Source organism: Miscanthus floridulus, chromosome 18 (genome assembly GCF_019320115.1).
Source record: "Miscanthus floridulus cultivar M001 chromosome 18, ASM1932011v1, whole genome shotgun sequence".
NCBI lineage: Eukaryota > Viridiplantae > Streptophyta > Magnoliopsida > Poales > Poaceae > Miscanthus > Miscanthus floridulus.
In genome coordinates this window covers 44,838,519-44,865,927 of record NC_089597.1, presented here as the reverse complement: position 1 = coordinate 44,865,927, position 27,409 = coordinate 44,838,519, and the positions used below count along the sequence as shown (strand labels likewise).

The 27,409-nt window shown below is 41.6% G+C and overlaps 1 protein-coding gene and 1 pseudogene across 2 annotated transcripts; one reads left to right on the top strand and one right to left on the bottom strand.

Annotated features, from left to right (window-relative positions):
- Positions 1-972: 972 nt before the first annotated feature.
- Positions 973-2,806, top strand: LOC136523738 (tricin synthase 1-like; annotated as a pseudogene).
- Positions 2,807-18,919: 16,113 nt separating this feature from the next.
- LOC136522174 (anthranilate O-methyltransferase 2-like) lies at positions 18,920-22,625 on the bottom strand. 2 transcript variants are annotated; one of them, XM_066515966.1, is made up of 4 exons: positions 22,488-22,625; positions 19,953-20,381; positions 19,562-19,825; positions 18,920-19,470 (listed from the first exon to the last, which is right to left on the bottom strand). In XM_066515966.1, the coding sequence occupies exons 1-4, from the start codon at positions 22,566-22,568 to the stop codon at positions 19,102-19,104; spliced, it is 1,143 nt and encodes a 380-aa protein (XP_066372063.1). In that variant the 5' UTR covers positions 22,569-22,625; the 3' UTR covers positions 18,920-19,101. The 2 variants fall into 2 exon arrangements, with proteins under 2 accessions (XP_066372063.1, XP_066372064.1); XM_066515967.1 differs by lacking the exon at positions 22,488-22,625 and adding an exon at positions 20,593-20,913.
- Positions 22,626-27,409: the final 4,784 nt, after the last annotated feature.

The following is a 27,409-nucleotide window of genomic DNA, read 5'->3' as shown; positions in this document are numbered from 1 at the left end:
AACTTGCCACGTAAGCGCCAACGTGTCGATCCGGCCCGAAGCTCGGCGTTTAATCATTTAACGCCGAGGTTAGGCACGTCGGCGTTTAATGAGTTCACGCCAAGGTATGATGTTGCTACAGTACAAGCTAATAGCCCAAGTGCATGATGTATTTGTCCATTCAATGTCTTTTGAAGATCCATAAAAAATAAATATAAGTCCCCTTGACATGAGATCATTTTCAATATAACCATAAGGTTACCCTCCACGGGACAAAAATACATGGATTGATAAATTGTTTGCCAATATTTATACAAATATTTTTTTGTGAATGCCGGTGTTAATTGGGAGCGCACCCACGCTTGTATAAATAGTTGGACTTGGCAAGTCATTTTTTTGGTGGTGCGAAATAGAAGCAAGTAAAATAAAAGAATACACACATGGAAGTGTCATGTATCTGGGCTAGCCTTGATGTTGTGTTGTGCCTTGGCTGGTGAGATAAATATATTTCCAAAATGCAGTGATGAACTCGGATGTTGAAAGCTAGGAGTAGTAAGGTGCAGCATAGCACATGAACAGTCAAATGCAGGAAATGAAATTAACCAATAAGATGTTCATATTAAAACATTCGCCCTGTGAAGCCAAGGGTGATTAGTTGCACTTAAACATCCAAATGTAAAGAGTTATTATTTTAGCATAGTAACAAAAGTGCCCAAGGTTTCTGTACAAAAAAATTAGAACTAATGAGTTTTCTTAAATTTAGAACTAAGTTTTCTTCTGCTCGGTTGTTATTTTGCTCCGAACAACCCTTGCCATGGACGCCTTGCTTCTAGTTCCCCTGTTGATACAATTCTAAATAAGTTAAACACGAAGTAATAAAATTAAGTGCCCCGTTGCAAGCACAGGGTGCAACCAAGCCTAAATTGCTATCATGTTCCATTCTTTGTTTCAAAATATGGAAAAGAAAATCCGATCGAAGTCGCATCAGGCACAATGAACCAGGTGAACTACAGATGAATTCATTCTTCATGTAAGCAGATCTTTACCCATAAGTGTTGTATAGAGAACATCCCGAGGGCAATATTATTCCTAGTAGTAATAAAAGTTTGCAAGCTCTGTCAGCATATTGTTTTAGCCAAATTGGAAGCAATTTCGGACCAGCAACTACAACTACCTGAAAGGCTGAAACATAATAACTCTGATCATGCCCAAGGAAGTAGCCGCAACTAAGGTTAATGTTCACAAGAGTAACATGACTATATCAAAACAAAGAAAGACGCCAACCTGACTTTTCCGTTCCTATTAATAATTATGTATGTACAGCCCTTTGATTTGATTCACTGCAACCAAGTTAAACATGACAGAACCAATGCTCGCAACTTACAGATTACTAATCACAATAGACTTAGGTGCACTATGTGATCTTAATCAACTGTTAGCAACCATACGGTCAAAAAGCAAACCAAATTTAGAAAAGGATACCCCGTAGACAAAAGTACCATAACCAAACCTGTTTGATTCTCTAGAAATCTTGGCAAACATTCTATCAAAAATCCATGTATTTTTGTCCCGTAGAGGATAACCTTATGGTTCTAATAGAATTGATCTCATGTCAAGGGGATTTATATTTATTTTTTATGGATCCTCAAAAGACATTGAATGGACAAATACGTCATGCACTTGGGCTATTAGCTTGTACTGTAGCAACATCATACCTTGGCGTGAACTCATTAAACGCCGACGTGCCTAACCTCGGCGTTAAATGATTAAACGCCGAGCTTCGGGCCGGATCGACACGTTGGCGCTTACGTGGCAAGTTTAGCGTTCAATCGTAGCACGTCGAGCCACATACCTGGGCGTAGTATCATTGCACGCCGAGCTTTGGTCTATTTTTTGAAAAAGTTTCACGGAGGGTCTACCTATAAAATATGTTTTTAAAAAGGACTAAAATGCAGAATTTTCACGAGAATTTTGGATCCGCTCCACATCATCATGGTTGAGAATTTTGCTCCGGTGATGCGCTTCTTTGACATTTTCTCGAGGCGAAGATGTTCTTTCAAGATGGTGCGGGGAACCCATAATCACGCCTCCCCAATGTTGTCTCCGAGTGATAAAAAAGAAAGAAAGACAGAGTTTAAGCATCATTTCACATCACACTATACAAAGAGCTAATAATGTGTAGGAGCTATCCCTCTTTCGTAATGGTTCGACTCCGTCATGCGTGATCTTACTCTTCTTCTATAACAACCGTTCGATCTACACATAGTGCTATACAAGTCGTCCGTCGTCCGTGATCTTACGTGTAAGATGTAAACCAAGATTCAATCTCTACAATCCTACCCGTTCTACTCCCTGCTGGCCACGGTGTGGCTCTCGCCGACGATGGCAAGGTCATCGCCATCGATGTGAGCTGCGAGTACTACGACATCGGCCGCCCCTTCATCGAGCATGCCGGCGTCGCGCACAAGGTCGACTTCCGTGAGGGCCCCGCGCTGGAGCACCTGGACGCGCTGCTCGCCTACGAGGGGAACGTCGGGGCGTTCGACTTCGCGTTCGTCGACGCCGACAAGCCCAACTACGCGTGGTACCACGAGCAGCTGCTCCGCCTGGTGCGGGTGGGGGCCGTCATCGTGTACGACGACACGCTATAGGCGGGCATGGTGGCGCTGCCGCCCGACGACGCGCCCCTGTCGGACTTTGACCGCCGCACCTCGGTTGTTATGCGAGACCTCAACGCCATGCTCGTCGCCGACGAGCGCGTGGATGTGTGCCAGCTCACCATCTCCGATGGCATCACCAACTCACCATATGCCGCCGCCTCGTGTGAGGTGTGACCGGACCGGCCCGGCGATGTTCTACTCCTTGCATGTTCCGATACACTACTTGTTCACGTACTCTCCCGGTTGGAATAATAAGTTTTTTTTGTCATGCTACTAGCTCCTGTGTGTAATATATCATCATCATCACATCATCACTCACACTATAAAAGAGCGAGTTTTTTTTGAGAGGGCTCTCTCTATAATAACCGTTCGATCTATACGTCATGCAATAACAACCCTAGGTGGACTAATTGTGTTTATGTGAGATACATAGGTGATTAGTCCACAAGTATATGTGTGTGAGCAACATATGCCGTAAATGTGAAAATAGTTTGGAGATCTTGCAAAGCTCACACATGTGATGATGAAGGAGCTTATTGCACATGAGACATGACATTGAGTCATGTGATCAAGGTGGAGAAGATTAAGACAAGACTTGGCTTGATGGACCGGTTGCAAGCGTGAAGGGCAAGTCGAAGGCTTTAGAGCGATGGACCGCATTCCAGTGAAGCTTGAGCAAGACTTGGCGTCGATAGGCGAAGACAACGGTGAAAAACAAGTGAAGTCAAGATCGATGAACCAATATGATCACGTGATGATATGAAGTGGATCATATCATTGTTGATCATATTGGTGCATGTGTTGCATCGACATTAGAGGAGATAGAATGGAATGCGTAAGACAAAGGTATAACCTAGGGCATTTTATTTCACCGGTCATAGGTGTGTAGAGAAATTGATGACCGAATTTAGGATAGATGGCCGTACTATCAAGAGGGGTAAACTTGTTTATATATCGGTCATCTAGTGCCACTCGAGTGATCTAACTTTGCATCATTGCTAGGATCGAGTGGCGTGGCAAGTTGAGTGACTAATCCTTTGGAAAATGTTTGTGAAAAGCTAACACACATACACATGGTGGTGCACACTTGGTGGTGTTGGCACATTTGCAAAGGAGAAGAAGTTAGAGTTGTTGTGAATCAACTTAGAGAAGAGAAAAAAGCTTTTCGGTGTACTCCGAACTATAGGATGGTCCTTGTATTGGAATACTATTTTGATCCATTATAATTTGGATCAAGTATACATGTGGGATGTGTAGCCCTCTGAGTAAGCTTTCCAAAATGTCCAAGATCATAGAAATTGGAGTTCAGAGGTAAGAGTTATAACCGTTTTAGCACTGAAAGGTCTATGACCGGACTCTGCGACCTGCGCGTCTGGTCAGCACCTGCGAGTCTGGTCACAGCGTCCGGTCAGTGTTTTTACCGTGTCCAGAAGTGACCGGACGCACGGAGAGTCTGGTCGCTGAAAAACGTCTCTGAAACCTCTCTGTAAGTGACCGGACGCCGATAGAGTCGAGTCCGATCGTAGGAGAAAGGCGAGTCCGGTCAGTTGTGCAGAAATGTGTTGGTAACCGAACTCGGCCTTGGCGCGTCTGGTCGTTGGACCAAGGCGCGTCCGGTCAAAAGTATGCACACGAGGGAGCTGGCCGTTGAAGCCCAACGGTCGGCTTCGAAAGGAGGGGACGCGTGGCGTCATCCTAGCAATCGGACTCTACGATCTGCGTGTCCGGTCGTTATGACTTGCGTGTCCGGTCAGTGCACGTTTTGCCCAGTGAAGGGGTAACGGCTATTTTAGCCCTTGGGGCTATAAAAGGAGTGTGTGGCCGGCCTTGGGCTGGGTGTTGAGCACCCTCATGCCTATGTGGCTTGTGTAGGAGTGCTTGGATGCCCTATAACTCACTTGTGCTTGCAAGAGTGCGAATCGATTGTGAGTGAGTGTGATTCTAGTACGTTGCATTGTGAGATTGCATCGAGTGGCACTAGGTGATCGACTTGCATGCCGGTGGTGCTTGTTACTCTTAAAGGTTGCCACCTCCTAGATGGCTTGGTGGTGGTCTCCGTCAAAGCCCGCAAGAAGCTTGTGTCGTGCTCTAGAGAAGAGCTTTGTGCGGGGCATTATGCTCGCGCCTACGGGAGCTGTGAAAGAGCAACTCTAGTTGAGCGTGTCATTGAGCTACCTTCACTTTCGGGGTAGGTTCTTGTGGTACCCGACGTGTGGGCTTGGTGGGTGATGCGAATTAGCCACCGAATGACCAAGTGAGCGGTCGACACAACAGGGACGTAGCGTGTTGGCAAGCACGTGAACCTCGAGAGAAAATCACCGTGTCAACCTTGTTCTCCCCGTTGGTTTGCAATCCCCTTACATAAGCTTGTGATTACTTTTTATATACGTTGTGCTTGTGTAGTTGCTCTTGTAATTAGTTAGCTTGTGTAGCTCACTAGTTACCTTCTTGCTTTTGTAGCATAGAAGTAGCTCCCTTACGTGGCTAATTTGGTTTGTGTAACCTTGTTAGTCACTTTGCTTAGTTTGTGTAGCTAAGTATTTGCACTCTCTAATTTGACATTGGTTGCCTTATTATTGAGCATTGCTAGTGAGCTTAGTTGGCTTTGTGCTTTTGCTTACTAGCATGTGTAGGAGCTCCCTCATTGCTTGAAATACTAGTGGCATAGATTTGTGTGACCTTGCTCCTAGAATTGGTTAGGTGAGCTCTAGTTAGCCTGGCACCTTTGTTGCTTATTTAGGATCTTTGCAAGGTGCTAGAAAAACATAGATAGAGGGGTGTAGTCTTGGCTAGACCGATAGTTTTAATTACGCACTTGTTTCGGTTAGCCGACGCGATTAAGTTTTAGAAATGACTATTCACCCCCCTCTAGTCGCCATCTCGATCCTATGAGTGGTATCGGAGCTAGGTCTCTCATTTGTGGTCTTTACCGACCCAAGAGGATGGCGAACTTTGGGCTAGAAGTTGTTTGTGACTCACATTTTTTATGGCACACAATATGCATGGTGGAAACGTCATATGCTTGATCATTTCCGTGAATTGGGTCCCAAGGCATGGTGGATCATTGTTGTTGGTTTTTCTCATGATGCTTTGGATAAGGACAACCTAACCCAAACACAAGAGGATTGCTTACAACTTGATCATCGTGCTCTTTATTATCTAACATGTGCTTTACATGATGATGTTTTTAGACGTGTGTGGGACTTAGAAAGTGCTCATGATATGTGGATGGAACTCCAAGCCTTCTACGGTGACTCCTCCATAAGTGATGATGGGAAATTCAAGAAGAAGGATGATCACAAGGCGGAGGCACATGAGTGTGTTGAGCATAACCACAATTTGGTGATTGTGGAAGATTGCTCCACCTCATGGTCAAGTGATGATGATGATGATCGATCCACTACAAGTTCACTTGACAAGGTTGATGATGATGCCACAAGTGTTGCACATAAAGATTCTACCTCAAGCACACTTGGTGGTGATCTTAACGATGTTGGTTCATGCTCAAGCCATGATGATGATGCTACTACAAGCTCTCCAACTACACCATATTGTTTCATGTCACAAGGTGACACCAAGGTATCAAATGCTAATGTGGTTAATCATGTTGATTCATATGATGAGCTTGTCAGTAGACTTGCTAGCATAACCATGTCTTTAGAAAATGAGAAAGCTAAAACATTGAAATTAGAAAATGAAAACTCATTTCTAAAGAACTCTTGTGAAGAACATAAGAAATTACTTGATGCTTTTAAATCTTCACATGATGAGCTAAAATTGAATCATGAGACACTTCTTGCATCTTATAATGAATTATTAGAACAACATGCTTCTCTCATTAAAATGTTTATAAAGAAACTTAAAAATAATGAGAGCTCATCACATGGATCAAATGATAAATCATAAATTGTTGCTAACCCTTGTGATGTAGGCAAGAAGCATGTATCCACCACTTGTGATGATTTATTAGATATGCCATGCTCTTCACATATAGATGCTTGTTCTACTTCTATGTCTTATGAAACTAACCTTTTGAAGGAGAACAATGAGCTCAATGAACAAGTGAAAAAATTGAGCAACAAGCTAGAGAGGTGCTACAACTTAAAAGTCACCTTTAAGCACATGTTGAAGACTCGAAGAAACTATAATGACAAGTGTGGCCTTGGCTTCAAGAAGAAGATGACAACGGGCAAAATAAAGAGAGAAAGAAAGATAAAGAAGATACAACAAAGAAAGCTCTCTCATACCATGTGCTACCGGTGTCATGAGCGGGACACCTTATAAATGGTTGCCCTAACATTGAGAAGCTCAAGAAGATAAAAGAGAGGCTCAAGCATGTGAAGTGCTTCAAGTGCCGCACTTGGGGTCACCTTACCTCAATGTGTTCAACCAAGCAATTGGTGAAGCAACTAGAAGAGCCTCAACCAAATCCACAAGTTGAGCAAGAGAAGACACCCCAAGAGCAAATCAAGATCAACCATGAAGATGGTGATGATTTGATGATAAAGAAGAAGAAAACTAGAGGAGGTGGAAAAGCAAGAGAAAGAGCATTGCGTCCAAGGATGAATCAAGATGTAAAGCAAATGAGCAAGAACAAAGAAGGGAAAATGGAGAAGATTGCTCACATGAGATGCTATAGTTGTGACACATTGGGCCACCTAGCTTCGAGTTGTCTAAACAAGCTTGGGAAGAAGGCACAAGCAAACAAGGAGAAGCAAGGCAATGAGAAGCACAACATGAGCAAGGAAGAAAAGGCTCAAACAAAGAGAAAGTGCTACTCATGCCGGGAAATGGGACACATGGCATATTCATGTCCCCTAGGTAACACTCCTAAGCCTATTTCAATTGATGATGATTCTATGCTTAGAAAGGATGGTAATGGTACCTCTATGGTTGCTATTGCAAAAACATCCCGCTACTCATACTAAGGCATTGCCTAAGTATGTTGCTCATAACTTGAGTGGACCCAAAATTATTTGGGTACCATCAAAAAGTGGATGAATGTGTGTAGGTACCATGACATTAGAGGCTTGTTTCAATTGTTTTCATATTAATCACCATATGTTGAATCAAGCATTGAAGCTTAATGCAATTCTATCCCAATACCAAGCCAAGAATTAGTGAAGTCCAAATGTGCTTCAACATACAAGTGTCATGATCAAGTTGTGGTGATTTATTGGATTATTTGATGGCTTGCAAAAATACTTGAGTTAAAGCTTGCAAATTGGATGATCATGAGCTAACCAAGGTATATATCTTGTTGATCATTTCATTTGGGTGCATATGAGTTGATTGAATTGGATAAATATGCAATGTTGCTTGCTATAAGATGTTTAAATAGGATAAATTGATTAGTAATCAAGTATGGATTGATTTGTATTGGATAATTTCATATGATGACATATAGTAAGTGGATTGAATAGATTTATGTCTTGTGAAAGTATTCAAACAAGTTGATTTCAAGTTTGGTTCACATTTGAAGTATAGCTCAAGTGATTGAAATCTGTCTAATATTGCAAAATCTGAGCTAGCTGTGATCTTAGCCATGTTTGAGTGATCAAAACTTATTGGATTGACATAAAAATGGGTGTACATGCTCTAGACTTATGATATAAGATGCTGTACAAATTTCATGAGAATTGGATAAGAGATGCTTCAGTTTTGGAGTGAATCTTGTCAGCTATCGTGCAGCAGTTTTCAGCATGTACCAGTGATGGAAGAATTGAAATCTGGTAGCAATCTAGAAGTCAAATGAAGCTCAAATTTTTATAGATTCTAGATAACTTAGTTAAGTACATCTCCACCAAAATTTGTGGAATTTGGATTCATACTTTGGGACATATGCATTTTTCTTTGAAGAGTATAAAATCTGCTAGAAAAATGACAAATGTTGGATTGATCTAGAGTCACTTTGATTGAAAGGTCCTCAAGTTGGAAACATGTTTATAAGTAATTGAGGCACCTAAGTTTGGTATTAATATGATCTTTAAGCATGACAGTCAAATAGTACAAGGCCATTTGATTATAGAGTGTACTTTGCACACATTTGGTACTCAAATTGAAAGATCAAGATCAAACTTAAGATGAAGTTTAAGTTCCAGTGACTATTGAAAATCATTTGGTAGAAAGAAAATGACTTAAACAAGTAGAAAGAAAAGGACTTAAAGAAGGAATCAAGGTTAATCATCAAGTTAAGTCCATCACTTGGATCAATCAATCAAGTCATTTTAAGTGAGTATCAAGAATGGTTCTTGGAGAGAGGTCAATTCTCCCTAGTGTAGGGGCTTGCCGCCTATAAGTAGGTAAACCAAGTGTTGTACTTAGAAGGCTAATATGGAAGTGGTAATCTGAGAAACATTTAAGATGCTTAGTTGAAGCAATCAAAAGGATTGATCAAGAAAAGCAAGCAACACCCAAAAGAGAGCTAATCATGATATTTCAAGTGGTATTCTCACGTTGATGCTCTCATGCAAGCATTGATCAAAATATGAAGCAAGCCAACCACAACAAGAAAGTGCACTTGATCATAAGTGGTATTCATTTCATGTGGGTGAAGAATGGAATTCAAAATAGTATCTATTGGTCTTCACCAAGCTTATAATTGGATTTTACATTGCTATTAGAGTAATAAATTGGAATATATGTGACTATCCCCCACTCCAACATAGCAAAGGTATCATTGTAATGTGCATGATCATTTCATCCCTTACTAGTATGCGGTTAGTGCATATAGTACATGCTTCATAGGATTATGCATAACGAATGAAATATTTAAATTCATAGCCTACCACTATTGCTTGAATGATAAATTGATCTAGTGGTTAGTATATAAATTTGTTCATGAGCTAGTAAACCCAATTACTTGACTTAATTTGGATTGCTAACAAGTGACAAGTACAACATTAGCAAGATAACCCTTGCAAGAGGTGAGAAGAAGCTTGTCAGTGGTTCAAACCGGACTTAGAAGCTTAAGCAAATCAATTTAGTTCAAGTCAACCATAGAAGCTCATGATAGTGATAAGAGTACAAGCACAAGACAACAATGCAAATGGATATCTAGTTTGTTTGTTATAAGTGGTATCTAGACTCAAGTATTTCATCAAGAATCTATAAGTGATGTCTAGATCAACTCATAAGTGATATCCTATAAGTGGTACTCATGAAGATAGCAAATGTTCAAGAAATGGTTTTTATTGATAAATACAACAAGTGGTTCCATACTAGAAGATTCTTTCAAGTGGTATCACATCTACACATGGTATCAATCATGCAAGACGATGGTTCCATAAGTGATCCTCAACTTTAAGTGATCATCAAATGAAGAATGCATCCCTCACCTACAAGAGCTCAAGTGTATCAAATGGATGACCCATGCTATCACATAGGGGGAGGTGTCACACAAATTGATATCAAGATCAAAGATCCTATGTGTGGTATCTCAAAAAGCCCTACACAAGATACAAGTGGTACAAGTTACAAGTGGTATCTACAAGTGGTGTCATTCCAACAATCAAGTGATATCCATAAAAAATGCAAGATTCAAGTCTCAACCATCTACCCCAAATGCATACCTTTGCATCAATGAGAAGCACACCTTTTATGCAAATTGATGACAAAAGGGGAGAGATTGTACAAAGGTATGAAAGCTTTAAGATTGAGATTGTACAAGGGGGAGAGATAAGATATGAAAGCTTTGGGAGAGATTAAAACAAAGAAGTAGAGGTTGGACATGGACATGGACAAAGAGGGAGCAACATTGAAGAAAAGAGATGGATCAAAATTCTTGGACAAGAGAAGCACACAAATAGGGGGAGCAAGCTCATAAACTTTGATTGATTGCATTTGATATGTGCATATTCATGTGCTTGCTTGCATTGCATAAGTTCTTAAATTCAATATGCATGCTTGTGTGAGGTATGCTAGTTGTATAATTTGATTGATGAAATGAAAACTATCATGCATAGCATGATAGCTAGACACTTGGTATGCTTTTCAAGTAATGCTAGTACCTTGGTTTTAATGTTGATCTCACGAGATATCTAGTGATTTTATTTCCAAGTGATATCTAGCTAACCATGGTGCTAAGGATGAACTTAAAGGTGCAACTCCGATTGGTATCATGCTTCAAAGGTTTACTTTATACACCTTAGCATCATTTAGTAGTAATTACTCTCCCACAAATTTAATCTATGCATATGTGTGAGCTTCAAAACAAATACTCTAGCACATATGTAGGGGGAGCTAATACTACTATTTTGGGTTTATGGTACTTGTCCAAAATCATTTACATATGGTAAAATTGCTTGGGCAAGCAACATGAATCCAAAAGAGCTTAATTTCCATATCTTTGTAGAGTTGTCATCAATTACCAAAAAGGGGAAGATTGAAAGGTCCTCGTGTGGTTTTGGTAATTGAGTGACAACCCTAGGTGGACTAATTGTGTTTATATGAGATACACAGGTGATTAGTCCATAAGTACATGTGTGTGAGCAACATATGCCGTGAAGGTGAAAATAGTTTGGAGATGTTGCAAAGCTCACACATGTGATGATGAAGGAGCTTATTGCACATGAGACATGACATTGAGTCATGTGATCAAGGTGGAGAAGATCAAGACAAGACTTGGCTTGATGGATCGGTTGCAAGCGTGAAGGGCAAGTCGGAGGCTTTGGAGCGATGGAACGCGTGGCGGTGAAGCTTGAGCAAGACTTGGCGATGATGGATAAAGGCAACGGTGAAAAGCAAGTGAAGTCAAGATCGATGAACCAATATGATCACGTGATGATATGAAGTGGATCATATCATTGTTGATCATGTTGGTGCATGTGTTGCATCGACATTGGAGGAGATGGAATGGAATGGGCAAGGCAATGGTATAACCTAGGGCATTTTATTTCATCGGTCATAGGTGTGTAGAGAAGTTGATGACCGGGTTTAGGATAGATGGTTGTACTATCAAGAGGGGCAAACTTATTTGCATACCGGTCATCTAGTGCCACTCGAGTGATCTAACTTTGCATCATTGCTAGGATCGAGTGGCGTGGCAAGTTGAGTGACTAATCCTTTAGAAAATATTTGTGAAAAGCTAACACACATACATATAGTGGTGCACACTTGGTGGTGTTAGCACATTTGCAAAGGAGAAGAAGTTAGAGTTGTTGTGAATCAACTTAGAGAAGAGAAAAAGGTTTTTCGGTGTACTCCGAACTATAGGATGGTCCTTGGATTGAAATACTGTTTTGATCCATTGTGATTTAGATCAAGTATGCATGTGGGATGTGTAGCCCTCTGAGTAAGCTTTCCAAAATGTCCAAGATCATCGAAATCAGAGTTCGGAGCTAAGAGTTATAGCCGTTTTAGCGCTGAAAGGTCTATGACCGGACTCTGCGACCTGCGTGTCCGGTCAGCACCTGCGAGTCTGGTCACAGCGTCCGGTCAGTGTTTTTAGCATGTCTAGAAGCGATCGGATGCACGAAGAGTTCGGTCAGTGATGACCGGACGCATCCAGTCACTGAAAAACATCTCTGAAACCTTTCTGTAAGTGACCGAATGCTGGGAGAGTCGAGTCCGGACGTAGGAGAAAGGCGTGTCCGGTCAATTGTGCAGAAATGTGTTGGTAACCGGACTCGGCCTTGGCGTGTTCGGTCGTTGGACCTAGGCACGTCCGGTCAAGAGTATGCGCATGCGGGAGCTAGCCATTGAAGCCCAACAGTCGGCTTCGAAAGGAGGGGACGCGTGGCGTCATCCTAGCGACCGGACTCTGCGACCTACGCGTCTGGTCGTTATGACCTGTGCGTCCGGTCAGTGCGTATTTTGCCCAGTGAAGGGGTAACTGCTATTTTAGCCCTTGGGGCTATAAAAGGAGTGTGTGGCCGGCCTTAGGCTGGTTGCTGAGCACCCTCATGCCTATGTGGCTTGTGTAGGAGTGCTTGGATGCCCTTTAACTCACTTGTGCTTGCAAGAGTGCGAATCGATTGCGAGTGAGTGTGATTCTAGTGCATTTCATTGTGAGATTGCATCGAGTGGTACTAGGTGGTTGAGTTGCAAGCCAGTGGTGCTTGTTACTCTTGGAGGTTGCCACCTCCTAGATGGCTTGGTGGTGGTCTCCGTCGAAGCCCACAAGAAGCTTGTGCGGTGCTCCGGAGAAGAGCTTTGTGAGGGGCATTGTGCTCGTCCCGCGAGAGCCACGAAGAGCAACTCTAGTTAAGCGTGTCATTGAGCTACCCTCACTTTCGGGGTAGGTTGTTGCAGTGCCTGACGTACGGGCTTGGCGGGTGATGCCAATTAGCCGTCGAACCACCAAGTGAGCGGTCAACACAATAGGGACATAGCGTGTTGGCAAGCACGTGAACCTCGAGAGAAAATCACCGTGTCAACCTTGTTCTTCCCGTTGGTTTGCAATCCCCTTACACAAGCTTATGATTACTTTTATATACATTATGCTTGTGTAGTTGCTCTTGTAATTAGTTAGCTTGTATAGCTCACTAGTTACCTTCTTGCTTGTGTAGCATAGAAGTAGCTCCCTTGCGTTGCTAATTTGGTTTGTGTAACCTTGTTAGCCACTTTGCTTAGTTTGTGTAGCTAAGTATTTGCGCTCTCTAATTTGGCATTGGTTGCCTTATTATTGAGCATTGCTAGTGAGCTTAGTTGGCTTTGTGCTTTTGCTTACTAGCATGTGTAGGAGCTCCCTCATTGCTTGAAATACTAGTGGCATATGTTTGTGTGACCTTGCTCCTAGAATTGGTTAGGTGAGCTCTAGTTAGCCCGGCACCTTTGTTGCTTATTTAGAATCTTTGCAAGGTGCTAGAGAACATAGATAGAGGGGTGTAGTCCTGGCTAGACCGATAGTTTTAATTCCACACTTATTTCGGTTAGCCGATGCGATTAAGTTTTAGAAATGACTATTCACCCCCTCTAGTCGCTATCTCGATCCTACACCGGCCCTCGCCGCGCTGCCGTGTCCCCACGCCGGGAGGCCTTGGAGCATCTTCAATACTATTTTTTTTTCTAGACACTACCCCACTCTGTGGAGGGTCTTAGAGCATCTTCAATACTATTTCTTTTCTAGACTCTCTCTCTATCTCTAAACCCAAGTTTAGAGAGTCATATGAATAAAAATCATCCTCTATATTATCTTTTCACCCTTGAATAATTTCTCTATAAATTGTATGCATTTTGAAGAGCAAGATCTGCTATCTATCTTTAGCAAGCGAAGAACTATGAATAATGCTTGGTTTTCATAAAAAAAGAGTGTCTTAATCTTAGATAATATGGTACTGAACTTCAATAAATGCGGGTTTTAGAAGAAAAAACTGCACAAACTAAGTGTGATGCACCTAGAGCTATTGATATTCATAATCCAACTTTAAGGTTTATGCATTGCTGGCTTGCCATTACATTGTTTTCTTGAGCTGATGCGAGAACAGTTAAAATTAATGAGCTTAAGCTTTTGTATGTTGTGGTTGGAAAAGTATGTATTTCACCTGTTGTATACATGATTAATCAATGGTTATGAGTTTTTTATTGGTATAAGACCGCCCCCTATATTTATATGAGAGGATTATGTTCGATTGATAGATCCATCTATCCACTCGTCAAAATCAATTTACCTTTGTTTTTTTATCTTCTACCTAAAGATTTTTTCAACCCCTTACTATTTAGCACATCTCTCAATGAGATTTTGCTCATGTTTTAGGCAGCCTTGCAAATCCTAGGGCATCCCTGCTGTGTGTCTCTCCGACGAGTCTTCCTAGGGGATATCCACAGGGTTATTTCGAGCGAAGAACGAGCGTCAAATTGACCTCATCGACTTGCTGGTCAGCCTCGTCATTTAGAACCCCTCCATTGCATATCTAGGTCATGTGTGGCCTAGGGTGATCTATCTCCTACTGGTGTGTAACCCGAATTAGCGTCAACACACTTTTTGATGACTCCGCTGGAGCGATCTATCTACTAAGATGGCCGACGAAAAGAAGGATGATCATACAAATCCAACTAATCCTAAGCTCGGCATCAAGCCTTCGACTGTTCAACTTTCTGAGTTGATCTGCAAGATGCTAGAGGAGAGCACGAAGGCTTTAGCTACTGTCGATCTAGAGTATGCCCTAGCATGCTTTGAGGTGGATCGGTGGGGAGCTCTCAAGAAGATCCCAGATGTCAACTTTGATCATCTTTTTGCTACATCTACATCTAAGGTAAAAAAGATTAACAAACACCTAGATATTGTACAATGCACGATGAATGTGTATTTATGGTTAATGAATATACTAGATTAGTTGGAATTCAAATGCAAGAAAATTTTAGCAACTTTATGTCTAATGTTAATAAAAGGAAGGAAAGAAATATAAAATTATTATTATTTCCTTAAGATGCATATTAATGAATACCTATGATGAAGTTACTTAAACTCTTCACTCAACACTTCTACAACATAATTAGCCCCCTGACTGATTCTACCAATCAGCTAGGGGCTCTAGGGCTACACCCAGTGGGTGTGCTCGCACTCCCACAGGATACCAACCAAAGCCCACAAGGCCCGAGCCTACATTGCTTGAGGGCTCTGGCCGAGGAAAGCTAGCCCGAGGATGGGGCCAAGGACTGGGCTATTTGGTCCCCCGCTATCCTGGTGTCCTGTCTGACCAAACAAGGCTCGACAGTAAGCTTGAGGAAACGCCTCGGACCTCCCGGTAGGTCCCTATCACGCTATAGGTGCTTGACACCTACGCAGAGGAGCAGGGCCATCAGTCCCTTGATAGGATGTTGTCCCCCCATATGAGCATGGTGTTGTCCACCTATTTTGGCTAGGGGTCACGCTCAGGGTGTGACAGAACACGACAAGGGACACGCACCGGCTCCTCCATCGCAAAGGAGATGAGCGCTTGAGGTCCACGTGTCAGCCTCCCTTGGTCCTCATCCCCCTTGGCGTATGACAGATGCAAATGGACGGGTGGACTGGTAGAATACTAGTCCACCCCTGCCATCTATAGAATGCCAGAGGCGGTTTCTACATTGTTGGCTATGACCACACCTAGAGCAGGGACACCCCAACACCATGAATACTAGGATGGAGAAACCCTAGCACTCCCTTGACCCACTTCTTGTAGTCCCCTTGCCCTCCAAAGATAGGAGAGGCAAGGGCCCCATAGGGGGAATCAAATCCATTCCCAAACCCTAGATCAAAACTAGCCCATTGCTATCCTACTCTCTGCCTCTCATTGTAAGAACATGCTCGAGCACTCTAACATGAAAAACTCTCTTGCTGGACCTAGGGCATCGAAGCCCGAACCAGGATAAACCTCTCATGTCATTGAGTGTTAACCACCGAAGTCCCACACATCGACCACTAATCTCTAGTTGTAGTTAAGAACCCACAACACATAATTTAGGAGGTCAGCTCCGTTGCTAGCCTACCTCAATTGGGATGTGTTTGGCTTTTTCGAGGAACAAATGAGCTATGCATTGCCCAGCCATCCCAAATTGGCCTTTTCGACGGCTGAAACTGATATGGCCAATTTAGGGGGGGGGTCTATTACTACTAAACCGATTGTTATCTTTACGTAACCATCAGTTTCTACCACACAAAATGATAGCAATTCAACAACACCACATGCCCCTTTTGCTCATCATACAGTGTGCCAAATCCTCCTAAAACACCGTAAGGATTTAGCAAGCTAATGCATATGCGAATAGTCCACAAATGAGCAATCCAGCCTCATGGCAATAATCTTTAAACTGATCGGTTGGAAAGTACCTGTGGAGGGTTTGACCCCAGGTACCCACGACAATGTACATGAGCCGCACCAATAGGGATGGTCTAGCCCACAAGATGAAGGCTTGCGGCGCACGTCACTGCTCGGAGCATGCCGCAAGGCACCTCGGCGATATCCTGAAGATAGCATAGGATCTGTTAGGATATGCCGAATGTAAGATTCCATGAAATGATTATTTGTTACCCGATTAGACCTAGACCTGATCGGCATGTAACCCTACCCCTGGGCTATATAAGACGGGTAGAGAACCCCCTCAAAACACACGCAATCTCATACGATAGCCAATACAAACCGACAGAACACAGGATTAGGGTATTACGTCGAGCTGACGGCCTGAACCTGTCTAATCTTGTGTCTCTGTCACCATCTAGTTTCTGTTCACGTGCACCTCTCTAATCAATCTACCATCGTGGGTAGTCCCCTCGGTGGACTACCGAGCATCTTTAGTCGACAATACCCAACTTTTATAAATTCAGTGGTGAAGATAATAAAAATACAAATGAGCATATTATCATATTTCTTGCTCAAGTGGGTGAAGCTAGTACCATGGAACATATGAGAATTCGTAACTTTTTGTTATCTCTTACTGATACTGTTTTTTCGTGGCATTCTTCATTGCAACCTTGCTCTATTAGTTCTTGGGAAGACTAGAAGTGAAGTTTTATGAACTTTTCTACAATGGAACCAGTGGTCTTAAATTGTCTAATTTGATATCAGTTTAAGCAAGGGTGTGACGAATCTATCCTTGATTATCTTAAAAGATTCAGATATGTTAAAAACCGATGTTTTAATTTAACAATTTCTGAAAAGATCTTGCTAATTTGGCTTTTATTGCTTTGTGGTCTAATACCAAAGAGAAGCTAGAGCATTTTAAGTTTCTCTTTGTTAATCAGTTGTTATAAAAAGCTTCAGTCGTTGAAAACCGAAACAATTTTGGAGAATCTTATAAGTCACATCATCTATCTTATAAGTCACATCATCTATCCTAATATGCATGCTATTGACTGGCATTCAGATGGCTCGAACGATGAAACTACTTGTTGTTTTATCACTGAATTTATTTGGCCAACACAAACTAAATCAATTCATTGATCTTCCCTCAAGCTAACTCACAAAAATCGGCAAAAGGAGATGGAATTTACATTCAATATATCCAAGTGTGATCGCATTTTTGGTAAGATGTTGAAGAATGGATACACTAAATTGTCACAGCCTTTATGTTGCCGCTCGATGAACTGAAGCGCCATACATATGGTAAATGGCATAATAATTATGCTTTCTCATGCTACTGATGATTGCAATATCTTTGGGATGCAAGTCCAATTGGTTATTAATAAAGGCTGACTGACTTTATTAGGGATATAGGGTGACACAATGTCGTTCCGGTTAATGCTGTGAAATTAAAGAATCCTGCTATCTTGGTTCGGCCTAATCAAGCTGAATCTACTACTGGGAAAATTTGATAATTAGAGATCCTAGAAAAGACTATAAGATTAAGAAGACCTCAGGTCGTGAAATCATGCTTGAGAGGTTCGTGGATGGTTTGGAGAATATTAACATTTCTATCAAGTCTTTTGGGCTCGGTGGCAATCAAAATCTCCCATGAGAGAGCAAAAAAAAAGATGTTATTGTTGTTGTCCAGGGCATTAATTAAACAACAAAAATAGCAAGGGTGTTTTTTTTCTTCAAATTAGCCTAGTTAAAGTGGATTCAAGACCCTCGTGCACCTATAAACCAAAGCAACTTTAGATTGCATTGGGATTTGGAAGACCAATAAAATTAAGAATTCCAGCAAGAAGGTGCAATCACAACCAGCTTTTGATCGACTTATGAACAAGTATACCAAGCAAAAGTTTGATTTGGTGAATCAGCCTATAAAAAAGAAGTCTAGTCATCTCCAAAGCAAGTGTATGTGCCTAAAAGGGAGGCTTCTCCTCCTATGAAGGCCATCAAGCAAACATTAATTATAATCGGCTCCATAGAAATACTGGTTGATGAAGTTGAAAATCCCATTTTCATTGAGAATTTGGCTCAACCCACTATGAAAAAGGTGGGAAAAAGTGTACTTAAAATATTACTAAATGCTTGGCTGGATGAAGACTAGAATAGAATTTATGTGTTCATCGAAAAGACTAGCCACCCTATATATATAAAGGGTGATGGCTGATTGATAACACACAAAATCAACTTACTCAAGCCCTATCATGCTATTCCTTGTTTGTTGCTTCAACCAATTATGACGCCCTAGAACGGCCAGGCCAGCTAGAGCAGCTCATAGCCGCCGCATGCTCTAACAAAGTCTCTTCTGGACTTGTCGGGTTTTGGTTATCAAGAGATCTCACCGGTGTGTCTTGCGTATTTGGACAGTTTTAAATAATGATCGGATACGAACACGTCAGCGTGTGGCTCCGACGACATGTCCTATGTATTGTGCGCGACGCCGAAGGCACACGGGAACATATCGTTATTTAAAATTCCTTGATATTTGATTCGCAAAAAACATACTTGATATTTAAGTCACCATCGTTCGGATTCAATAACCCACAGGGAAGATAACAAAAACACCATGGCATACAGTACACATGATACACACACATGTACACACACACACAAACATACATATCGAATTTCCTGGAGAAGTACTACTAGTAGCCTGTGATATTAACTAGAGAGAGAGTGGTAAAGAAAACACTTCACACATGGATTGGTTTCTTCAAGGACAGGACGAGCACAGCATGCTTGGTTTTCTCATTCTCAAGGTGTTTGGCAACACGGCGAGCGTACTCTTGGAATAACTTGTCGAGTATGGCTTCTCCAAATTGGCTTGCAACCAGCGGCTCCATCACTGCTCGTAGGCACTTAGCGACATTTTCACCGCTCCTAATACTGTTATGCACAACATCACTTTCCGAGTCATCGTAGGGATCCCAATTTGTCTCGAATACTTTGACATGATTCATGTTGAACAACCCAACTTGCTTCACTGTTGCCTCCACTTCACCAACCGATGGTGAGTACATCGGTAGATAGAATGACTCAAGCTTTTCCTTCTCCACAAGACCCTGCGAAGATCAAAGTCCAATTTACCGCAAATTAATTGAAGTCACTAGCTAGTAGAGTGATCAAAACCACAGTACTTTGTATTTAGTTTACCTCATCAACTAGGGATTTCAGCGACTGCGCAAGCAATCCGTAAAGATGGTTGGACTCTCCAGTGAGCACATCCTCATGCTTCCTTCCAATAAATGTTAGAACCATTTGGCCGCCAGACACGAGCTCCTCGTAGCGTAGCTTGAGGAAGAGGGAGAAGTCCTTCTGAAACTGCTGTTGAAACAGCTTCACCATCGATGGTGACATAGTCTTTGTGATATAGATATCTAGGCATGTTTTTTTGGTGCCCTTCAGTTGCTCCGGTGCCTATATATATATATATATACACACAAAAAAAGAGGATGAAACAAAAAGCAACTACGAGATAATGCTGAGTCCACGAGCGAAATACAAAGACGTGTGTGAACTGCATCTTGCCAGCATGCATACATACCTGAGAGCGCCACTGAAGGCAGAACAAAGAGTGGAAAAGGTAGACGCTTTCACTAGGGAAGATCCTAGTGTAGTAGGAGCCCGGCAACCCGGTGATATAGGACGGAGGCAGTGCCCCTGCCTCTGCCTCTCCCTTGTGTTTTCTTGCCGTCGACTTATTGAACTGCTCGATCAGCTGGAAGAGATTGTTGAAGTCGTTTCCGGGCAGGTCATTCAGGAAGAACTGAAGCTGTGGCGGGCGGTCATGTCGTCGGTCGAGTTCCTTGCAATGGCGAGCTATGATGCCAATCACCTCGGAAACGAAGCGCAGTGTGTTAGGCCCCGATGAGCAGCCTAAGTCGGCCACGACCATGGTTTTAGGGAGGAGAGCTGTGTATACTTCTCTAGTGGCCTCCTCAAGGACCGGCTTAATCTGAAACATAGCTTTCTCCTGTATTGCCATCCAACAGAAACATGTGTTATTACTTTCTCAGATCTTCTTATTACTATCTCACAGGTAGGTAGTGTTACCAAGATTGTAGAACGAAAGAAAAATGCCATTTCATGTTAATGCATGAGACAAGTAGAAACAAGTACATATAGTATGCAACAGAAGAAGCAGTTGTGCACACTGGAAAATAAATAACTGAGAGAATTATTACTTGAATCCTAGAATTTTTTGTGTAGTTAGTTTCTCCGTTCCCTGTGGCCATGTGGATCACGCTCGATTCTCATGGGCATGCTGGCTGCGAGTTGAGGCTTCAGCTAAGGTGCAGAGATAGAAGTACCCAAGCCAAAGCTCAGCGCACATACAAGCACAACAATTTTGCAAACTAAAGCTGTGTGAAGGGCTAAATTTATAGATAAATTTGCCATGTTTCACATGCATGCTCGTAGCAGCGACGTAGCCAAAACAGGCACAGCGCGATTGCACGTGAATCAGCTGCTCACTTATGTGCCACTTCGTCATCACCATCTCTCCAATTCATGGCCACAAATAAATCATTAGAAAAAGTTCGGAAAAAATAATTATTTTTCCATATATATATATATATATATATATATATATATATATATATATATATATATATATAGCATTTATCATCAGGCTATAATTAGAGGATATGGTGCATCTGTGCATGTGAGGGCATGTGCCAATGCATCAAGCTCTTCATATGTGTCAGGTCAGACAAAGGTCTATTGGTATTTTAGTTTCTCTTCTCCTTTCAGGGCTCTATTTGAAAGAGAATCTAGGACCTATTGGTCCTCAATATCAGAATAGGACGAATGAACCGGTCTCCGCCGATATCTTTGATTCGAAATAAAACAGTTAGCCAAGAGATCTTTCAATTAAGAAGATCCATACATCTAAGATGAAGAGAATGTGTCTATTTTCTTTATTTATTCAGTTAAACCAAGGATTTGTTATGAAAACACTTCTCCGGGTCCTTGAACTGAAAGAAATCAAGAATCTCAATTCTCGTTGTTTGGAATGGATCCAATTCTATTGAGTTTGAGACGTAGTGACCATTTCTCTTTAGCAAAGATTGACCTTGGTTATCAAAGGATTGAACAACTAGGATCCATTTACTTATGATACCTTGTTGACATTGCTAACTAGGAAAAGGAAAAAATAGTGACGGTTTTATTCTTTGTCACCGTAAGTAAATACGTAACTAGGAATATGAAAAAATACATTTTTGAAATTTGCAATAATATGATGGATGAACGACAGGAATTGAACCCGTGCATAGTGGATTCACAATCCACTTTCTTGATCCACTTGGCTACATCTGTCTCTTATCCAACTAAAAGATTTTCTCTTTTTTCATTCATTATTATTCTGTTTACTCTCACCTCCATTACCTGATCGAGATAGTGGATATAGGATGTCACTCTTTAAAATGAAAAAATGGGTTATCAACTATGACGCGAAAGAAACGAAACCTTTTGTAGCTCGTCATTTATTTGCAAAAATAAAAAAGGTCAATATGAAGGAGAAAGAAATAATAGTAACATGATCCCGAGTATCTAGCATTATTCTACCAGCAATGGTTGGCTATACAATCGTGATTCATAATGGTAAGGAATATATAACTATTTGCATAACAAATCTTATGGTACACATTGGGGGAATTCATGTCTACTCGGCATTAATTGAATTCAGAATAAACAAATAGCTTTATTTCCAATAATAAAGCTTATCTGCCACACATGATGAGCCATGCATGCGCGCATGCATCAGGATTAGATCTCATGTGACGTGCTCTAGTGTACGAGTGTGCTGTTGCCATGCTGCATGTCCACACACCTACCAAACTCTACGCAACGTAAGAGCATGCGTCTCCAAGAGTCTTGTTTAAACCCACTCTCAATTCTGATTACACTATCACAGGTAGTAGGTAGTGTTACCAATTCTAATGACTCTAAAACATAAGAAAAATGCCACTTCATGTTAATGAGACCCAATTCCTGATGATGCCCAACTAAGTATAGTATGCAACAGAAAAAGCAGTTGTGCATGCTGGAAAATAAATAAATATGAGAGAAATATTACTTGAATCCTAGAGTTTTTTGTGTAGCTACTTTCTCCATTCCCCGTGGCCATGTGGAGATCACGCTCGATTCTCATTGGCATGGCTGCGAGTAGTTGAGGATAGCTTCAGCTATGGTGTAGAGAAGTACCCAAGCCAAAGCTCAGCACATACAAGCACCAACAATTTTGCAAACTAAAGCTGTGTGAAGGGCCAAATTTATAGATAAATTTGCCATGACCGTGTAACAGTGACGTAGCTAAAACACGCACAGTAGTGCTGTTGCACGTGAATCAGGTGGCCAATTTATGTGCCATACTTCCATTTCCATCACCATCCCTCCAATTCATGAGCAGAATTAGTGGCCCCTGTTATTGACTGCGTTTTTTCGTCGGTGAAGCTAAGTGGCATGCACTATACCACAACCTATCACCTACGGTCGGTCGGTCAATATAAGGCGTACACTGCTAGCTTCCTTTAGCAAGCAAACGAAGTGTCATTGCAACGACGCCGCTTTCTCTAATTATGCTGTCTCCCTATGCAGCTGTACGTGGGGTCGGCCACCTATCGTGTGCGTCTGTGCCACACACAGAGCGATCATCCACTATCATCTATCCGTGCTAAGTAAGTGGTGCGAACAAGAGTACTTCCGTTCCGACCCTGTGGGATTTATTTTCGTCCACGTATATTATTTTGCACAGAAAAACGGTGGATGCAAAAAGATATAGTTCATCTATAGGAGAAATCGAATTGAACGATGAAAAAATAGAAGATATACTTAGGAAAAAATGCTGGAGTTACAAAATTAGGTAGGGAGAGTATCAAAATCTAGTACCAGTAACTATATTTCTCTATTGTTTATTATTTTTTAATAAAAAACTAGGTAATTATTTTGATTTCATGTCTCTGTGGTGTCGTTCATTCTCAGGTTAATGGCAAGTACATTGCTACAAATTAGCAGTCTCATACTCTGTCTCATTAGTGTCATTTTTGCTCACATGGAGAAGAAAAGAGAGGGGAGAGAGAAAAATGTCATTGTTTCACGAAACAAGCATCTCATGAGCTAAAATTTAGAACTATGAGACAATTATTGTATCTTTGTATGAACTCACACCTTTGCTTTTATCCTATGTATAAATTAAGGAATTGTCACTTACTATGAAACAACTTAAAAAGACAACCATTATACATGTTGTCTATTAAACCATCTTAAAATTACGTGGCATTATATGAGACCGTCTATAAGACAATACCAATGTACTTGCCCTAACATGGTGAACAGGGACTGCAGGCTGCTGCTGGAGACGGTGCAGGTGCAGCTGCTCGCTGATCTTGACCTCGTCATCTCCACTACGGCAGAAAAGTAAATTAGTGATGGTTCAGGATGTACATCAGCGACGGGAAATGAAGCGCCTCTAAATTTGCATCTACGTTGTGGACAACATTAGTGACAGATTATTCACCGTCTCTCATATGCGCATAATAACGACTGTTACTAATAAAAACTCGTCTCTAATATGTGCACAATAGGGACGGTTACTAAGAACAAACCGTCTCTACTATGTCCAAACTCCAAGTTGTACATCCCCTCCAATCTCAGCTGGCTCGTGGACGGCGAGCGCTGCTCCTCTCGTTTGATGTCAATTTGCTTTGACGCTGTCGTGCCGTCCATCGAATTTGACTCTGTTTTATTCATGGAAAATTGGAAACGGAATGATGTGTTGATGGGTTCTAACTACTGCGCGAAATGCAGTGTTCCATGTAGCAGACCAGATCGGGAACAGTGAAGGAGGCCCATGCGGTGGCGAAATGCCGTGTTCAAGTGGCGGACCAGATCGGGTACAATAATGAAGAAGGCCCATGCGGTGAGGAAGACCAACGACCAAACAACCAATGCAAGAACTTTATGGTTCTGAGGGCAGTCCCAATGATGCATTGACGATGGTTTCTATTCTCATTAAATGATTTGCTACGTAGATAAAATGCTGACATGGCAACGTAAGTAATGAAGAAAGAGAGCAAAAATCATAGAAATGGTTTCTTCATGAAGAAATCAGGTCTACTCTTGACCCAATGCACCAAGAAACCATGAAATCGCCATTGGGGAGAAACCACCAGTTTCTAGGGAGCTCGTGTCGCACTCCTATTGGAGGAAGAATATAGAGTTGGGAGAGAGAAAGAGAAAATAATTATTACTCATAGAAACCATGGGTTGGAAAGTCGTACTTTTTTAGTGCGATATCCTATATTATAGAAACTATTAGTTTCTTTCATTGGGACTGCCCTGAACTTGTAAACATCATCAATGCTTATGTACACGAGAGCTGAGGACGAATAAAATTACATACTGTAATGCTGGTGAAACGTAGCACCCTGCCACCTCGAGAGCGGTAAGATCACAGTGCGTTCGCCACACCTGCTTGGCTGCTTGTTATCAAAACAAAGCCCCTCAGTTTTATTGTACAAAGCGGTAATATCAATGGTGCTTAAAATATGATTTATCTATGCTTGCCAAAAAAAATTTAGCTTCGGGCAGTCTAGAGAAGTACTAGAAAAGCTGAGGTAAACATTTGAGTACATGAGGATAAAACAACCATAAGAATCACTAGTACTAAATATCAGTGATGCATGCATTCAGTCACAGTGCACAACAAGTTGCTGGATTTATAATTAAACTCAATCTGCATGTCCCCTTATAAAAAAAATGCATGCTCCAGTCATCAGGTTTTTTTTCAGAGTGCCCTGGGGAATTATTATGGTTATTTTATGGAGAATTTCTCTATGCCTCTGCTAGTGGATCAAGCACCAAAATCATTGATTTATGTGTATCTCTCTGCATTAAAAATCTCATCAGATCCAGCAATGTGAGGAACTAATCTCGATTCTCAACATACATGAGCTGAGGAGATGATATTATATGCAACGATCATATTAGTATAAAATTCCAATCCTAATTATTTTCGTACACTACGTAAAAAAGATTTGTAGAGGCGGCTCCACATCATTTATAGGGGCGGTTTGACCAGCCGCCCCTATCTAACCGTCTCTACAAACCGCCGATTTGTAGGGGCGGTTCCAGACCAGCTGGTGTTATCAGCCGCCCCTACAAATTGATTTGTAGGGGCGGCTCAATATCCAGCCGTCCTTACAAATCAATTTCTAGAAATCACAAAAAATAGGCAAAAAATAGCAATTTTTTTAATCCAAGGAGGTCCCCACCAGAAGCGACACACCTCACTCTATGGTTGTTGCATTTTTTCACGATTTTTGCACACTTTGTGTCGGCCAGGATTTGAACCGGTGACCTCTCCCTCGCGCGCCATCTCCTCTACCACTGCACCTCACGTTCACTTATGTCTACAGTCCATTTTGATTCCCCACATATTATACAAAACTGAACATAAATTGATTGTTTGAGGCCCTAAACTAATTCAAATGAAAAAGTTGTCAACTACAAAGTTTTATAACTTTTCGAGATCTACAACTTTTATTTTGGTAGTTTCTCCATCCGAGGTCACTAATAAAATTTGAATTTCAAATTTGAGAAATTTGAGAAATTCAAACGTAGTTTTTCATGACAAGATGATTTCAAATGAGAAAGCTATCAACTACAAAGTTTCATAACTTTTCAAGATCTACAACTTTCATTTTTACTGTTTGTCCATCCGAGGTTGTTTAAAAAATTAAAATTTCAATTTTTTGGAAATTCAAACGTAGTTTTCCTTGACAAGATGATTTCAAATTAAAAAGTTGTCAACCACAAAGTTTCAAAACTTTTCGAGATCTATACCTTTCATTTTGGTTGTTTCTCCATCCGACATCGTTTACAAAATTTAAATTTTAGTACTTAATTTTTAATACTCGTGCTGCTAGTGCTAGGTCGGCAGGTCAGTCGCCAGCCGCCCGCCCGTCACGCGTCTAGCTCCAGCGGAGTACACGTACCTTGTAGGCGCGACGCCTGCTGCCAGCGCTGGCCGAGCTCTTGCCGTTGCCGTTGCACCTGCCTGCGGCCTGCGTGTACGCTTTAATTTGCACGGAGCGTTTGTTTTTCTCTCGTCCCCAGGCAAGGCAGACGGTGGGGTTAGTGCCCTGTGCCCCGCAGTGGTGGGGTTGGTGCCATGTCGCGCGGGAGGTGTGTCAGCCACATGCATGCCGCCGATCTGTAGTAGTGCTATTCATGCGACAAGAAGCTGCTTCTGTCATGGTCATAATAATAGAAACTGAGATTGAGAAGCATCCTATCCATTGTATAATGAGATGGACTCTCAAAGTAATTGGCTGATAACCAACATATGGTTTCCAATCCAATGGCCCCGTTCACGTGTCCTTAAACCTGACGTGATTCGCTTATTTTTTTTCATCCGGAACCATGTTTTTCTCTCACAAATTCCTCCAGCATTCCTCCAAACCATCCAGATTCCTCCAGAATTCAGACAAGCGATTGGATTGGAAACCATATGTTGGTTTGGACTTTGGATGTTATAGGAAAATTAATATGGCCGAACCTCCGTTGTATAATGAGAGACTCTCTATGGAAGATCAGCCATCATATCTATATCTATATCTATATCTATATCTATACCTAATGTGTATCGGTATCTAATAATAAAGAGACAAGATTTCGGTCAACATTAATTTTTTGTCCAACCCAATTAACGAGCGGTTACTGCTCGTGAAATTTCGGCATCCGGCTGGCTACCTGCTCGCGGTATTCCCGCATCTGTTTCTGTTTCCTTTCTTGGTTCCGTTTCCTGCTCGGTCACCCACTTGGAAAGTCGCATGCATACGTCTGCTACGTTTGTTACGTGTGAAAAACCGTTCCCGTCCGTTTTTTTAACCGTTTGACCTTTCCATCTTGTCCACGCTGGGTTCTGTGATTTTTTCGTTTTTTTTATTTGTTTTCTTTTTGGGTTCTTTTCTGTTTTTTTTGCTTTTTTACCGTCTG

What these genes read in the sequence shown, in the direction of transcription:
- LOC136522174 (XM_066515966.1), bottom strand. Translation starts at nt 22,568, where the DNA reads ATGCCAATGAGAATCGAGCGTGATCTCCACATGGCCACGGGGAATGGA. An exon ending in CAAAAAACTCTAGGATTCAA is followed by an intron (nt 20,382 to 22,487) that starts GTAATATTTCTC and finishes ATGGCAATACAG; the next exon opens with GAGAAAGCTATGTTTCAGAT. An exon ending in GCCTTCAGTGGCGCTCTCAG is followed by an intron (nt 19,826 to 19,952) that starts GTATGTATGCAT and finishes ATATATATATAG; the next exon opens with GCACCGGAGCAACTGAAGGG.